Genomic DNA, 15,822 nt, shown 5'->3' on the forward strand with positions numbered 1-15,822 from the left:
CATTATATTTATATATTTCTCATTATTTTATAATACTTGTTAACTTTACGAAGTGCACAATCCCCTGAAATTATACAAAATGTTTTAAAATTGATGCAGGAGGAAGCTGAAATAAATTTTACTGTGAAACAGGTAACAAGTAAAAATCCGAAAAACCTTTGAAACCCGATTGATCTGACAACGTCGCGTCTGACCTTGGAGGTTTCAGATATTTCTGTCGTCTTGTACCGTGTATTCTACTTGTATTTTTCTTATTATTCTATAATTGAACCTTACTTACTTGTCTATGAAGTTTACATTCTTTACACTGTGGGTCGTATTCCAATTCTTCGTCCAAAGTTTCTGAGACCACGAATGTAGATTGCACAGCCAAGCACCTGGTGCAATTGATCAAGTTGTTCCTATGTAGAAATCTAAGCGCATCGTCGAATCCTTGTTTGCACATATTTGACAAAATCTCAGGTTTTGGCGGAAACAGTATACGAACTATTCTATACATGTTGTGCTTGGAGAGTTCTATACTTGTGTTTGCGATGTTAATCTGCAAAAAATAAAATATATTTTTGTTAAACAAGAAATGACATACAAAACATGGGATTATGAAAGAAAAAAGATAGATGCCACTGAAATGTTCTGTTGAAGAAGAATGTTCCGAATTCCATGGACCGACTATAGGAAAAATAATTCAATTCTAAATGAGCTAAAGGTCAGTAAACGGCTCTCAATTGGGAACTTACACATAAAAATATTTTTGCATAAAATTGTTAATTAATGTTTAACAACGTTATATTCAAAATATTACGTCTTAACAATAGCTTTGTTCCAGCAGAATTTTGAACTGATTCAGGATCGTACTGAGCGTGCGCTTTACATAAAACCGTGTAAATTTCTTGTCGCTGGAACGCGTTTTTATGTAAAGCGCACGCTCAGTACGATCCTGAATCAGTTCAACATTCTGCTGGAACAAAGCTAATGAATAGTGTACGTACAACAACAACTGATAATAGTTCCGCGCCCAAAATTTCCGTTTCAAACAACTTCAAAAGCGCGAGCTGGGGTCTGACGTCACCAACCACTGTGTTCTCGTTCGCCCGTTCGGTGAGCTATTGCACCGAATGCATTTTGCCATTGCTGGTTGTGCGTGTCGAATAACTATCTTGTTTGCTCGGTGTTTATATTATTCTATTTAGTATATTTAGTGTATAATATACTTTATCAAAATGGAAAAGAAACCTGCGCAATATAAGTACTATATAGTGCCGGAATGCCAAAGCACAACTGTCAGAATATCCAGCAAATATATTTTTACTCTACCAGTAGAACCAAAAATGTCGATTGAAATGGCTAAAGGCATGCAGGCGAGATAAAAAGGATATTTCATAAAGTAGCAAGATCTTTATGTCTGTGAGGATCATTTCGATGTGAGTATTCATCTAATTAGGTACCTAATACTAATAAGACATTTTCTATTTCAAGAAAAAATGTTAGGTAGTTGTCGTTTCATGAAATGTGCCTACTTGAACTTGTTTAGTTGTTGCAGTTGGAACAAGACATGGATAACTATGTAAATTCAAGATTATGGGTGGTCCCAAAATTATTAAGTCAGGTGTTGTTCCGCACATATTTGATTTTTAACCAGATAAAAACGAACATTTTTTGAGCCCATGAGGGAAGCAGCCCTTAAAATGGTTAAAAAGCTTCTTGAAGATGCCGCTTCTACATCTAAGTCTGTTCTAGAGGACAATGCTGATAAGAGACAGTGTAATCCTAGTTTCACAAACTTAGTTCAACCAGGACCTGAATTAAACCAACCAGCTTTACCTCAAAAACTGAATAATGCATCAACACAGATTCACATCAAAATCAGAAGTAAAGGTATTCATTGTAGATTTCAAAGGAGTGTTACAGTCGAATTGTCGCCATTGAAAATACATAATAAGGATGCAGGAACTTCACCTATAAAAGACTTGCAAACATTATTTGAAGATACAAAAAGTGAATCAGGACGTTCTGTATTTGAAGATAATAGTGAATATAGTGGTAAATAGTGATGACTATTGCGTCGGTATACTACGAAAACCAGGTAAATGTTGAAATACCGAAATCAAGAAAAAACGTTTTTAAAAGTTTAGTGCTTTATTTTGAATTAAGCGGACCAGTTGTGTTATGATATTCGATATGCTAGTGAAAGATGCATATATCAGAAATAAAATTCTATCATTAGTTTGAAAAAGTTAAGAGACCTAGCTGATTAAACCTAAGTTTAAGATCCAGGTGCAATCACTTACCTGGTTTTACCTGTAAATCAAAATAAATCACACTGTATTAAAGACACTTATCACCTTTTTACTGATTATGTAGATATACAGCAGTAGAAATATATTATTGTCCGGCAAATATAAATATGCGCTTAGTTGGTTTTACATGCAACAGAACTTTGATTTTATGGAATTAAGTAGCGATATATTGTTTTATTTGAAAATGAAAAGTTGGTTAGGTGTAACTTATTTGTTTATTACACAAATTATCTGCTGAATGGTAAGTCGTATCATTTATGGAGTTTTACCTGTATGTAGAGCGTAAAAAGCTGAGAATTTTGGTATACTTAACTCAACATTTTAAAATTTGTCATTTATCTGGTTTTCGCAGTATACCGACTATTGGTACAATGAAAGTGATTGTTTATCTTGTGATGAAGATGCGAAAGAAGAGGAAGTAAAACAATTTAAAATGTTGCCTCTGAAGTGTACAGTGATGAAGTTACAATACAGACATAGATTTAATTGTATACGTTTCAATTAATGGAAATATATTGTAAAACACAAACAATGCATCTATTTTTAACTCTAAAAAAGAATAGGACACACATTTATGTCTCTTGGAGATGATTTCGGCATAAGCTAAAGCAATGCTTCGAGAATATTTGTAATATCTGTTCCATTAATTAGTAAATATTTAAGATCTTGTATTTTTAATCCCCAAGTTGGTCCGGTTAAATTAAATTTACTCTTAGCATTTCAGTTAAAGACGATTAAAATACAATCCCCAGTATAGCCTAACCGCTTTCTTTTGAAAAACCCTCGTGAGTAATATTACATATCTACTTATATGCGTTTTAAGAACTTTCGAAAGTAGCAATTTCTAAAGATTTATAAATTTCACTTTAAAACTAAATGAACTGATTGTAGAAATATGCAAGAATACAAATAATATCTGGTAGTTTCCAAATAAATACGATTAAAATGTTATATACAATTCCCGTAATACTCTAATCGCGTTTTTAACCGGGCTAGACTCGCAGCTCGGTTGTAGTCCATGACGTCAGACCAATAGCAGGGAAATTTAAATTGTATAGCATTTTCAAAGCCTCGTATTAAGCGTATGGGTTAAAAATATTTGTTTTTTTTCATGCAAGCGTTTTAAAATCATGTTACCTTATGTTTTTTAATGTTATTTTAATATTTAAAAATTTATGCAAGTTCCCTATTAAAATACTTTGGACATGTTATGAGAGCAGACACAGAAAACCTGGAGAGACTTATTATCCAAGGAAAGGTAGAAGGCCGAAGATCACGAGGAAGATCCCCAACAAGATGGATTGACCAAATTACAGGAATATGTAAAAGACATGCATGAGTTAAAAGAAATGACCAGAGATAGAGATCTTTGGAAACGGACAATACAAGACAGTACAATGACCACTACACTGCCTCCATAGTGAAGAGAGAGATTCTGCTTTAGCCACGATAATAGCTTTTCGTTTCGTATAGTTGGTAACGGTTCAATCTAATACATTGACTTGCAAGTACTCACGATATTACCATTATAATTTCTTTTTAAAGGAGTAACTGGCCAAGACGTTATTCTTCTTGATGTGCCTATCCGTGACGAATGTTGGCGATCATCATGGCAATCTTTATCTTATCTGCTCTTCGATCAGGATGTTCTTCTTCTTTTTGAACCCCGTTTTCCAAATATTTTTCCTCGTAGGATGGCTTGTAGGAGGGCATATCTGGATTCATTTCGCATAATGTGTCCGAAGTATTGTAACTTTCGAGATTTGATGGTGGTCAGTATCTTTCGGTTCTTCTTCATTCTTCTGAGGACCTCCTCATTGGTGACTAGGTCAGTACACAGGATTTTAAGTATTCTCCCATATAGCCACATCTCAAGTGCTTTTAATTTTCTGCACATATCTTCGTTGAAGGTCCACGATTCAACACCATAAAAAAGGACAGAGAAGACGTAGTATCGCAGCATTCTTACTTTTATACCAAGAGAGAGGTTGTGGCTCTTGAAAAACGGTGGATCTAGCTTTTCCGATGCGCGCTCTTACCTCTTGGTTGTTAGTCCATTCTTCATTTATCATGGTGCCGGGATAGTTGTAGTGCTTCACTTTTTCTACAGGGGTTTGGTCGATGTAGAACTGACCAAGACGTAGGGGAGACCGGGGCAAAATGAGGTTCGGGGCAGAACGGGAAATGCATCGGTGTGCATAACTTATAGTCGTCATAATATCGGCAATAGCACCATTCGAATGAACGCAGGTTGACTCACTTCAGTCATTAGAAAGAAACTTCTAGTCACGTAGTGCGCTTTTTTACAGACATAAAATCCGTTTTCATTTGTTTTGTTAAAAAGTTTGGTGATATTTATAGAAGTGCTATAATATAAGGCGAGTAAGCAAGTTTTATTACGTTAGAAATTACTAATATTATTTGAAATTATGTCTGTTGGGGCAAAGCGGTGAGGGCAAGCTGGGATATTATCCCATCTTGCCCCGTTCTCCTACGTTGCCACTACGTTACAGCATTTAAACAAACTTTGTAAGAAGAATCTGATAAAACTGAAACTAATAAAAAAATCAAAGAAAACTAAAGAAGAAAACGAGATGGACACTGACTCATCAGAAGATGATGAAGATTGTGGTTGCATCTACTGTGGATACTTATATTTGCAGTCAACCGAAGGATGGGTAGTGTGTAGTGTCTGCCATGGATGGGCTCTTAATTCCTACGCAGGTCTTGAGTATGAAAGCGAAGGTGCTCATATTTGTGAACTCTGTCAGCTTGACTAAAATACATATCCATTTTGCCCCGTAGCATTTCCCAATTATATACAGAGTGGGCCAAAGAAGAGAGCCACCTCGATATTTGACAGTATTTATTAGATTTTAAGGAAATAAAAAACAGGTCAATTTTTGATCTAAGGGGAACAGGGAAATAGGGAGTAGGGGTCGTGTGTTAGCTCACTTGAAAGGTTATTGAATTCTCTATTCAGTAATATTAACATTGACATAATCATTTACACAGGGTGTCCAAGAAAAATTATTTTGAATTAAATTAATTGACAAAAAAAGAAGAATGTTTGTAATTTATTTAACTCACAATACATTCCACTGCTGACAGAAAACAGAAAAAAAATGTTTATTTGATAAATAAACATTGATAGTTGCTTAAATTCAATATTCAACCTACCAAGAGGAAGATGGGTGGCAGCCTGAACAGTGAAATTAAGCGAAAAGCAATGTATATTTATCAAAAACCATTTTTTCTGTTTTGTGACAGCAGTAGAATGTATTTTGAATTAAATTAATTACATACATTCTTCTTTTTCTGTCAATTAATTTAATTAAAATATTTGTTTCTTGGAGACCCTGTATAAATAATTATGTAAATGTTGATATTACTGAATAGAGAATTGAACAACCTTTCAAATGAGCAAGCACACGACACCTATTCCCTATTTAAAAATAAGGGGTGGGGGAAGTGGAAGGGAGGGGGTTGACAAATGACAGATGTATGTACCGCAAAAATGTGTCCCCCTTAGACTAAAAATTGACCAGTTTTCTTATTTCCTTAAAATCTAATAAATACTGCCAAATATCGAGGTGGACTCTTTTCTTTGGCCCACTCTTACTTACATGGAATAGTTGTGAGCTGTCATCTCTTGGACAAATATCACTTTCACCACAGAATGGACTAACTGTAATGGTATTTTCGTCTAAAGTAGGTAAATTGTCGCTATAACCACCATCCATATAACGTACGCCCTTGAATTTTGGAGGAATTAATCCAGAGAAGAATGGAATGAAGGCTGATGCTAGCAGAATTTGGATTAAATCTTCTCTGCTGTCAAATTGTGAAACCTGGAAAAATTAAAAATATTGGAATTATATAAACAGATACCTACTTGCTGCTGACTAATTTATTAACAAAAATTACTACAAAATAGGTAATCAATTTTATTAAAACTATTAGTGTCTTTGAGGAACTCTAGCACTTTGACGTATTCAGTGGATAGTTCAGAATTTAGAGTATCTGCAGCGATCTCTTTAAGTAATTTTTCCGGGCATAGCTGGTGTAGTGTTGGCAGTTCGTTAATGGTACCCCGTCAAAATAGCCCCGTCAAAAAAGCTCCTACAAAATAGCCCCGACATAATATCCCGCACACAAAATAGCTCCGACAAAATAGCCTGCAGACAAAATAGCCGCGGAATAATAGCCCGCCGACAAAATAGCCCCGACAAAATAGCCCCGACAAAATAGCCCCGACAAAATAGCCCCGAAAAAAAAGCTCCCTTCAGAATTCATCATGAAATAATTCCTTAAAAATACATTTTTTTCGGAAATGGTAATTAGTAATTATCCTCTATTCAGATGTTTATCTTAACCACATTAAATAAAAATTGCCTTTTCAGAGAACTCGAGTAATGTCTTTCCTGCCTCTTGGAAGTGAACATTTAAGTTAAGCGAAAATCAATGTTAATTTATGGTATAAACATTTTTTTCTGTTTTCCTTGACCTTGTTTTCTGAGTACCTTGACCTGGGATTTGTTGTCTTTTCCGTTGTTGGTAAGGCAAATTTCTGTGGAAGTTGTGATGGATGGGAGGCACAAACTACACTAATTCCATAAGATTACCACATGTTGCCTGTTTTAATAATGGCTTTCTAGTTTCACTAGATTAGATTAGATAGATTAGATTAGATGGCTGGTAGATTATTTTGTAATATTTGAGGTTTTTCCCGACGATTCGGTTTCATGCTCAAATTTTCGCAAAGAGATTCAGTTCCTACACCGTTCTTGAAAAACAATGTATCAGGGTGATCTTTATATAATATTATATTATTAATCAACGTAAGATTTTTGTTATTTATGTTTGTTTACTCTTAATATTGGTTATGAATAGTGTGCTTGGTTGTACAGTAATTTCCAGCCACGTCTAAAATGTAACTAACTTCGCAAAAATATAATTACTAAAATTACTAGATAGGTATAGACAATAGATTTAGTTTAGAATTACTAGACAATTACTAACAAGTATTAACGAGTTGGTTGCCAAACGATATATAACTAACACTTGTTTGGAGGCCAAGGGATATAAGCGTACTTATATCCAATGGCTGCCAAATGATAAACTATTTTCAGGATATAAATGAAATATCCATAGATGTCACTACTGGTTTTTAAATTCACTTGTATCCTTTGTCCACAACATTCAAATGGGTATTTACTATTTATTACTGCAATTACCTCAAACTTGGCCAAAATTGCACTTATACCCCTTGGCTTTTAGACGCCTCATATGGTTTACGGTAAGGACACAATTGCACTGTTGACAAGTTGGACGTTAAACGGTGGATATTGCATTACATAACTAGCCATGTGTCAATCTTGTATGACCGATTCGGAGTCTTCTTATTATCCGCGATTCGTTACGAGTGAGGTTAGTAAGACTTGGCCGGGTAATTATAGGTTGATTTCTGCTTAGGGCTGTATCATAGTTATTCCAACGAGATTGCCAAGATTCTAGGATTGACTTTTTAAACTTAGCTTCAAAGTCTTCGCTTAGCTGGATCGTTGTTTAGCTAATTGATGAAGTAACCACTTCTTTAGGATGGCAATCAGCAGTTTCGCTGATGACACGGCCAATGTGCGATGGAAGCCAGAAAAGTGAGACTTTTGTTTCTCGAGCATGAAGAGATTGGTATATGTCGTGTATAGGTACTCTGAGTTTTAACAAAAGGACAATGCATTTGAAGTTAAAGCTAAAAGTTAGGTCGGCTAGGTGCTACGTTTTCTCGAATGGAAGCTTGGACCTTGAATTCGGAATCAACGAGAAAACTAGTGATAAACAGAAAAATTCTGAAAATATCGTGGACAGAACACGTCACAAACAAAGAGGTTCTGAGAAAGATGAATAAAGAAATGGAAATCCTAAATACCATCAAAACAAGAAAATTAGAATACCTTGGACATATTACACGTGGAGAGAGATACAACTTGCTCCAATTCATTATGCAGGAAAATATGCATATGGAGACGCAGAATATCGTGGCTGCGCAACCAGAAAGAATGGTACGGATGCACATCAAATAAACTTTTCAGAGCAGCCGTCTCTAAAGTCCGAATAGCTATGATGATTGCTGACCTCCGTCGCGGAAATAGCACTTAAAGGAGAAGAATACTCTCAGGTAGTGGATGATCAATAAATATTTATTTTAATGAGAATGTGGAGGAAAGGGAATCGGCGCAAATTGCAACATTTTTAGTTTGTTCCAACACGACGAAGAACCGTCATGTAACGATCACGTTACTATAAAATTAACGTTCCATGGGTTCCATGGGAGCGAATTAATACGTTCCATGGTACTGCCCAGGACGGTGATCGTTACATGGACAGTTTCTCGTTGTGTTTTTTTTCCTGGAAGCCGTCTGTTGTGAACCGGTTGTACAGCAGCCATTTTGCTTATTGTACATCTTCCATTCGTTTATGAAACCCATTCCAGAATTCTGGAACTCTGTACCAGCTTGTACAGGTCTAGTGGGTGTGTGCCATATAAATTTGAAGTCACTTCGATGTCTCCGAAAAGTATTTGCCGCGTCGATCCAATGCCTCACAGTCATGCAAAATATGGTTGACTGTTTCAGGTTCTCTGTTACAGAGTCTGCAGCTCAAGTCTCCATGAAACAGCCCCATTGTATGCAGGTGACCCGTAACTGGCGCATGTCCAGTGAGGAAACCTGTTATGACTCTGAGCTGATTCCTGCTTGTTTTCAGCAGTAACTCAGTCCTACTAGCAATGCCCGTCCGATATACATCTTGCCATGTGTTTGGCCGGGTACACTCTCCCAGTGTGAGTTGTGTTGGCTTCGGATCCAGGCTTTTTTTCGTTCACAGACGGTGCTTTTTGGCACTCCCACGGCCGGCTCTGGACCCAGGTATTTTGTAGCTGATGCTCTCTTGGCAAGTGCATCAGCTCTTTCATTGCCGTATATGCCCCGATGATCTGAAACCCATACCAGTATAACACTGTTATGTTGTGCCAGTCTATCAAGTTCTTGTCGAGATTCCCACACCAGCCTAGAGTTCACCTTAGGGCTTATAAGAGCCCCAATGGCTGCTTGGCTATCTGTGCATATGTTAACCCGCTGCAGTTCGAATGCCCTCAGGTTGTTTTCTCTTGCACACTGCAGGATTGCAAAAATCTCTGCCTGAAATACGGAGGTATATTCTCCCAGTGGAATAGAAATGTTGAAATTTCCACCACTACACCTTCCTGCGCCCGAACCGTCTGCAGTTTTAGACCCGTCCGTATACCAGGTGCAACGGTTCTCGTTGTGTTGGAACAAACCTTTTGAATGAGGTGGAAATGAATTTAAATGCTTGGAGGATGCTAAACAGTTCGCCTGTGTGAATTCTGCATGATGATGGCAACTGAGTGGAACTTATAAAGATTTTTTAAAGTAGAAAACTAGATCAAAAGATGTTTTGTTCAGTATTTCAGGAGAGCTTCCTTTATAAAAGGGAAATCTCACGACGAGGTTGAAGCGCGTGTTGATGCGAGCTTCGAATGGTTAAAAATTAAAACATCTAGGTGGATGGTCGAGGTGTAAGAAAATGCTTTTGGCCTTTCTGGTAATAATAAAATAACCAGACTTCAGTACACTTGGTACGACATCTATATTAATTAAACGAAAAGATTTCTCTGGTATACAGAAGAAATCTTTTCCGTAGGTAGCGCTAGATTTCTTCTGTATACCAGAGAAATCTTTTCGTTTAATTAATATAGATGTCGTACCAAGTGTACTGAAGTCTGGTTATTTTATTATTACCAGAAAGGCCAAAAGCATTTTCTTACACCTCGACCATCCACCTAGATGTTCCTGACGAGAGCTTGACATGAGCTCGAAACACGTCGTGTAGAATATCGGTGGTGGTCGAAGTGAAATAAAATGCAATTGCCGTTTCCTTTCATATCACGGTTCTTCTCCGTTATTGACGAATGTGTAGCGAATAACGTGGCTTTGTAGACAAATCTGTGACACAAAGAGGTGTCTTTTGTCGTTCATCGTCTTTTATGAAGAAGTTGAAATTTACATTTTCGCGTCCGCTACCTACGGAAAAGATTTCTTCTGTATACCAGAGAAATCTTTTCGTTTAATTAATATAGATGTCGTACCAAGTGTACTGAAGTCTGGTTATTTTATTATTACCAGAAAGGCCAAAAGCATTTTCTTACATCTCGACCATCCACCTAGATGTTCCTGACGAGAGCTTGACATGAGCTCGAAACACGTCGTGTAGAATATCGGTGGTGGTCGAAGTGAAATAAAATGCAATTGCCGTTTCCTTTCATATCACGGTTCTTCTCCGTTATTGACGAATGTGTAGCGAATAACGTGGCTTTGTAGACAAATCTGTGACACAAAGAGGTGTCTTTTGTCGTTCATCGTCTTTTATGAAGACTTTGAAATTTACATTTTCGCGTCCGCTACCTACGGAAAAGATTTCTTCTGTATACCAGAGAAATCTTTTCGTTTAATTAATATAGATGTCGTACCAAGTGTACTGAAGTCTGGTTATTTTATTATTACCAGAAAGGCCAAAAGCATTTTCTTACACCTCGACCATCCACCTAGATGTTCCTGACGAGAGCTTGACATGAGCTCGAAACACGTCGTGTAGAATATCGGTGGTGGTCGAAGTGATATATATATTTATATATAATAGTGAGAACGACAGAGAGCACAGTACAACCCCACAGTACTGTAAAGTTAGTAATATTTACTTTGTGATAAGATGGGTCAGACCCATGGGTTGGACATCCTATCCTCAAGAATATTTATTACACCGCGCCAGTGGGGCCGTTAAAAATATTAGTAAGTTGGTTAATTCACACAATGATAAAAATTAAAACACAACGTGGTTAGACCACACAATTACGACGACACTGATGGTTTCCCTCGGTTGCCCAGTTGAAGGGTCTTTGAAGCGTGTCACTGTACCGCCAACCCATGTCACTCTACGCTCACCATAAATAACAATAAATACGGGATTTGTATTTGTTCAAGGATCGTAAATCACAAAATTTTGAGAGAAATTTCTCTATTTCAAGTTGCGTTTAATGTATTTTACGTTGGGTTGAATCCCGTCTTCAGTTTTAATCTCTTTCTGTTACATTTTTCTATTTCACTCAGAATGTAAGGCCACGCTCCGTCAGTTTTCCCCTTAAGAGTGGGGGTGTGTCATACTTGTTGTAACTGGTCACATCCGCTAAAGATTATAAATAACTTCTACCAATGCGTTGTGCGCATTGCCCATCATCATCTTTTGACTGTTACTATAAAATTGAAATTAATAACGATGGTTATTTGAATTATGATAATGTATCTAAGTAATGATGATATTAGACGTTTACGAAATATAAAAGTTAGTAATTTCAGGAGGTAATGTACCATGAATTACTCCATGGTTGGAAAAACAAAAACAAACTAATCTATTACTAAACATTTGAAAGTATTTTTATAATACGTACACAAAAATAACGATTGCACAAAATTATATACCCAAATAAATTTTTTTGTATCTTAACATATTTTGAAATTTATTGATCTGATCTAGAAAAGATATGTCAAGGTTAACAAATGTCGAGTATCAATGCAGCCGCTTTTTATAATCTTATCTGGCTATACAAGTAGGTATTTATAATTATTCATAAAATCACTCCTAACCTTAATTTTATTAGGCTAGTTCAGGAAACGTAAAGGAACTATAAATACACATATATATGTATATAATACCTAGACTGCGCGCTGCTATCTAAAAATGTTCCCCCAGTGCGATAGAGAAAAGTGTTTGTAAACAGGGTATGTATCTCTTTCTAATCGGCGGGGTTTATGGCGTTATAATCAGTTAGCCATTTTACATGCTTCAAAAAACATTAACATTGTACATTGTATAACTATTTTCAATGGGAAATAAGCCACAATTTTACAAAAAAAAAAATGATTTTATTAACGTTTCGACGTTTAAGTTGGGTGTCGTTGTCAAAATACAAAATAATATACAAAATAAGAGTATTATTTTGTATTTTGACAACGACACCCGACTTGGGCGTCGAAACTTTTTTTTTGGTAAAATTGTGGCTTATTTCCCATTGAAAATAGTTATAAAAATTCCACAAGGAAATAGCTTCAGAACAACTACACTGTATGTCCATATTTACACAGACAAGAAAGTGTTAAATACCTACTTAATTTGGGTTTTGAAGCAAGCAGAATGGCTAACTACATATAACTTAACAAAAAATAATAATCCTAGTAAAAATTTATAAATATGGGATATTTCCATTTTTCCACCATCGATTTAATAAATGAAACTCACCACAACGTTCTTTCCGTCATGAACTCTAGTAAGGGATACGTGAAGTTTTCCACTACATCTGATATGAGCATCTTCTGGTAAAAATTTTTCTAAATTTTCTAACATTAATTTGTGAATATTAAACGAAGGAGAGAAGGCACCTAGAGACCTGCTTCGGGCTTCCGTACATACTCGGAGAACATCACTGGTCATATCACCTGAAAAAAAATACATAAATGAATACAAAAATAAAGTTACCAAAAATAAAATGGATTGAATCACAGTCAATGTTATAATAAAAAATTTGAATATTTTAATAATAGTTCCAATTCACTTTTAGTCTAGAAATTGAGACAATATAGCCGTTCGAGTTTTGATTTATATATCATAATTAGCCCAATAAATGACCGTTTTGGAGTGTAATTTTCAGGGGCAACTCCGAATTGCATGAAACTTTGGATTTATGTTCTACTTACCCTCCATTTCAAAGTTGAATTTGTGACGTTGGTTGTTTTTACTTGGGGAGTGACAGTCACCCCTTCTCGGGGGGTGAAAAACGCGTGCTTAAAATAAGCCCGGAAATGGATAAATTGACATATTATAAGCAACTTTTGTTCTATAAAGTTTTTTATGTAAGTCAATACTTATCGAGTTATTCGCGATTGAAAATATTGATTTTTCGACAAAAAAACTACGTTTTCAGACGGTTTTTCGCATATAACTCAAAAAGTAAATATTTTATCGAAAAAAGTATTCTTAGTAAAAGTGTAGGTTATAAAAAAACGAAAAAAATGGTGTATCAGTAAAGTCTATAAATTGAGTAAAAGCTAAGTGTAACTCATAAAAAATACGTTCTTATTCGTCTAATTCCAAATCGAATAATTCAACGTGAAATCACCGAAAAATTAACATTTTTTCGGGAAAAGCTTATTAACATTTTTAAAGTATTTAAAAAAAGCTTTACATTTGTTTTTTAATAAAGTTTCTAGCTTCAAAAATAAATGAGTTACACTGAAAAAACAAGTTGGTCCCTTTTTTTGTTAAAAAAAAATCGTGAAAATCTCCCTATATTTAGCACCCTACATAAAATTAATCGTTACCGCTTTACCATTTACTTTAAGAGTATTATGTATTCTTTATATATCTGTAAGCTTGATTGGTTTAAAGTGCATATTTTTAAAAAATTTGGTTTTATAGTCAAAAAAATTTTCTAAAAATTTTTGAAAAATTTCCTTTTTTCAAAATAACTTAAAAAGTATTAGTGATAAGAAAAATCTTAAAGAGTAAAAAAATGTAGGTTTTGCTATTATAAATATGCTAGTTTCATTTCGTTTTTCCATAAGACAAGAATTGGTTAAGATATCGCTGTTCAAAATTTACATACACTCGTGATTAGTGACTCGTTCAAGTTTTTTCAACTATACCCTTTTCAAAAATAAGCACTTCACCGGCGAAACTGACAGATCATATAAAAAATAGATAAGTAAGTAAATTGTTTGTAAAGCGGTAACGATTAATTTCATTTTAGGGAGCTAAACATGGGGAGATTTTCATGATTTTTTTACCACAAAAAAAAGGGGCCAACTTTATTTTGACCGCAACTCGCTCATTTTTAATGCTGGAAACTTTTTTAAACAATTAAAATAAAGCTTTTCTTAAACACTATAAAAAATTTTAAATAGGTTTTTCTCTAAAAGTGCTTAATTTTTCGGTAATTTCACCTTGAAATATTCGATTTGGAATTAGACGAATAAGAACGTATTTTTCATGGGCTACAACTGTGTTTACTCGATCTATAGACATATTCTGATACACCATTTTTTTCGGTTTTTTATAAGCTATACTTTTGCTAAAGATTTTTTTTCGATAAAATATTTACTTTTTGATTTATTTGCGAAAAACCGTCTGAAAACGTAGTTTTTTTGTTGAAAAATAAACATGTTCAATCGCAAATAACTCAAAAAGTACTGACACAGTATTGATTGCATAAAAAACTTTATAGAACGAAAGTTGCTTAAAAGCAGTCAATTTATCCACTCCCGGTCTTATCTTGAACGTATGTTTTTTCACCCCGAGAAGGGGTGACTGAAAATTACACGGTATCGCCGTATTTCTCGTTCGTTTACTGGGCTAAATCTCGAATAATCAATTAAGCTGACAAAAATCTAAGTTTGGGTTTCGAAATGGCCTAGCCACTCGTGAAGCGTTATTCGCACTTAATGTAATGTCGCAGAGCTGCCTAGGTCTAGATATAAACGAAGAAATGTATTTTTGCTTTATTGACTATAATAAAGCCTTTGACAAAATTCGCTATGATTATCTAATGCAATTGTTACTTACAAGTAAAATTGAAAAAAGAAGGACACAGAGATGAAGACCGTTGCTGGAATAAATTAATTTCCAAAAAATAGAGAAAGTGGCAAAAGCATTTTGGAGAAATTAACATAGTGAGTAACAAAAGTGAGTGAAAATATCAGTTTTTTAAAACATTGCATCGAGAACAGAGAAAACATCAAAACAACTGGAAGAGAACCCACAATGTATTATTACAGACGTATAAAAAAGAAAATAGAACTAATCACGAAAAGTACAGAGCCATTTGCGTTTCAATAACGGGTTATAAGGTCTATACAAGAATACTGAAGAGAAGGTTAAGTAAAATAACTTCTTTTTACTGCCTTCTTCCTTTGAAGGTTGGTGATTTAATTGGCTACAGCTACTGCTAATGGAATACCATAAATTGCAAAATTTTAGCTCAGAGACTCAGTTAAGTAGTTAAAACAAACTATAGATTATACCGTAACAAAGATAAGATAAAACTCGTTCTTGAAAGAAGAAAAATAGAGCACAAGAGAGAAATAAGAATAATAAAAAGTGTAAAACAAGGTGTAAGGTGTAAAAATAATTAGTAAGATAGTAAAACAAACTAACTGAGGTAGAGATAATATAATTTACAAATAAATATGGAAAATAAGAAGCTATTATGCCTAAAATTCCTTTGTGTGTTTACATATTCTTAAGTCTACAGAGTAATCAATAAAAATAATTGCGCAATTTAAAAAATTATAGATGTGTTCCATTGTTCAGTTTCATGTTTACCTATGATTAATTTTAAAAATGTCCTTTGAACCTTCTTTTATTAGAAAGAACGTGGTTTATATTGTCATAAAAATTA

At 34.8% G+C, this 15,822-nt stretch overlaps 1 protein-coding gene across 4 annotated transcripts in view; it reads right to left on the minus strand.

The window, feature by feature from the left end:
- The window catches only part of LOC126884183 (1-acylglycerol-3-phosphate O-acyltransferase Pnpla3-like), a 162,485-nt gene that overhangs the window by 79,445 nt on the left and 67,218 nt on the right, over positions 1 to 15,822 (minus strand). For all 4 annotated transcript variants that reach the window (XM_050650038.1, XM_050650037.1, XM_050650040.1 and 1 more), the window contains exons 2-4: positions 12,669 to 12,865; positions 5,924 to 6,148; positions 281 to 541 (exon numbers count right to left, since the gene is read on the minus strand). In XM_050650038.1, the coding sequence (XP_050505995.1) occupies positions 281 to 541; positions 5,924 to 6,148; positions 12,669 to 12,865 (683 nt within the window). The remainder of the gene's footprint in view (positions 1 to 280; positions 542 to 5,923; positions 6,149 to 12,668; positions 12,866 to 15,822) is intronic.

This window comes from Diabrotica virgifera, chromosome 5, assembly GCF_917563875.1.
Source record: "Diabrotica virgifera virgifera chromosome 5, PGI_DIABVI_V3a".
Lineage (NCBI taxonomy): Eukaryota > Metazoa > Arthropoda > Insecta > Coleoptera > Chrysomelidae > Diabrotica > Diabrotica virgifera.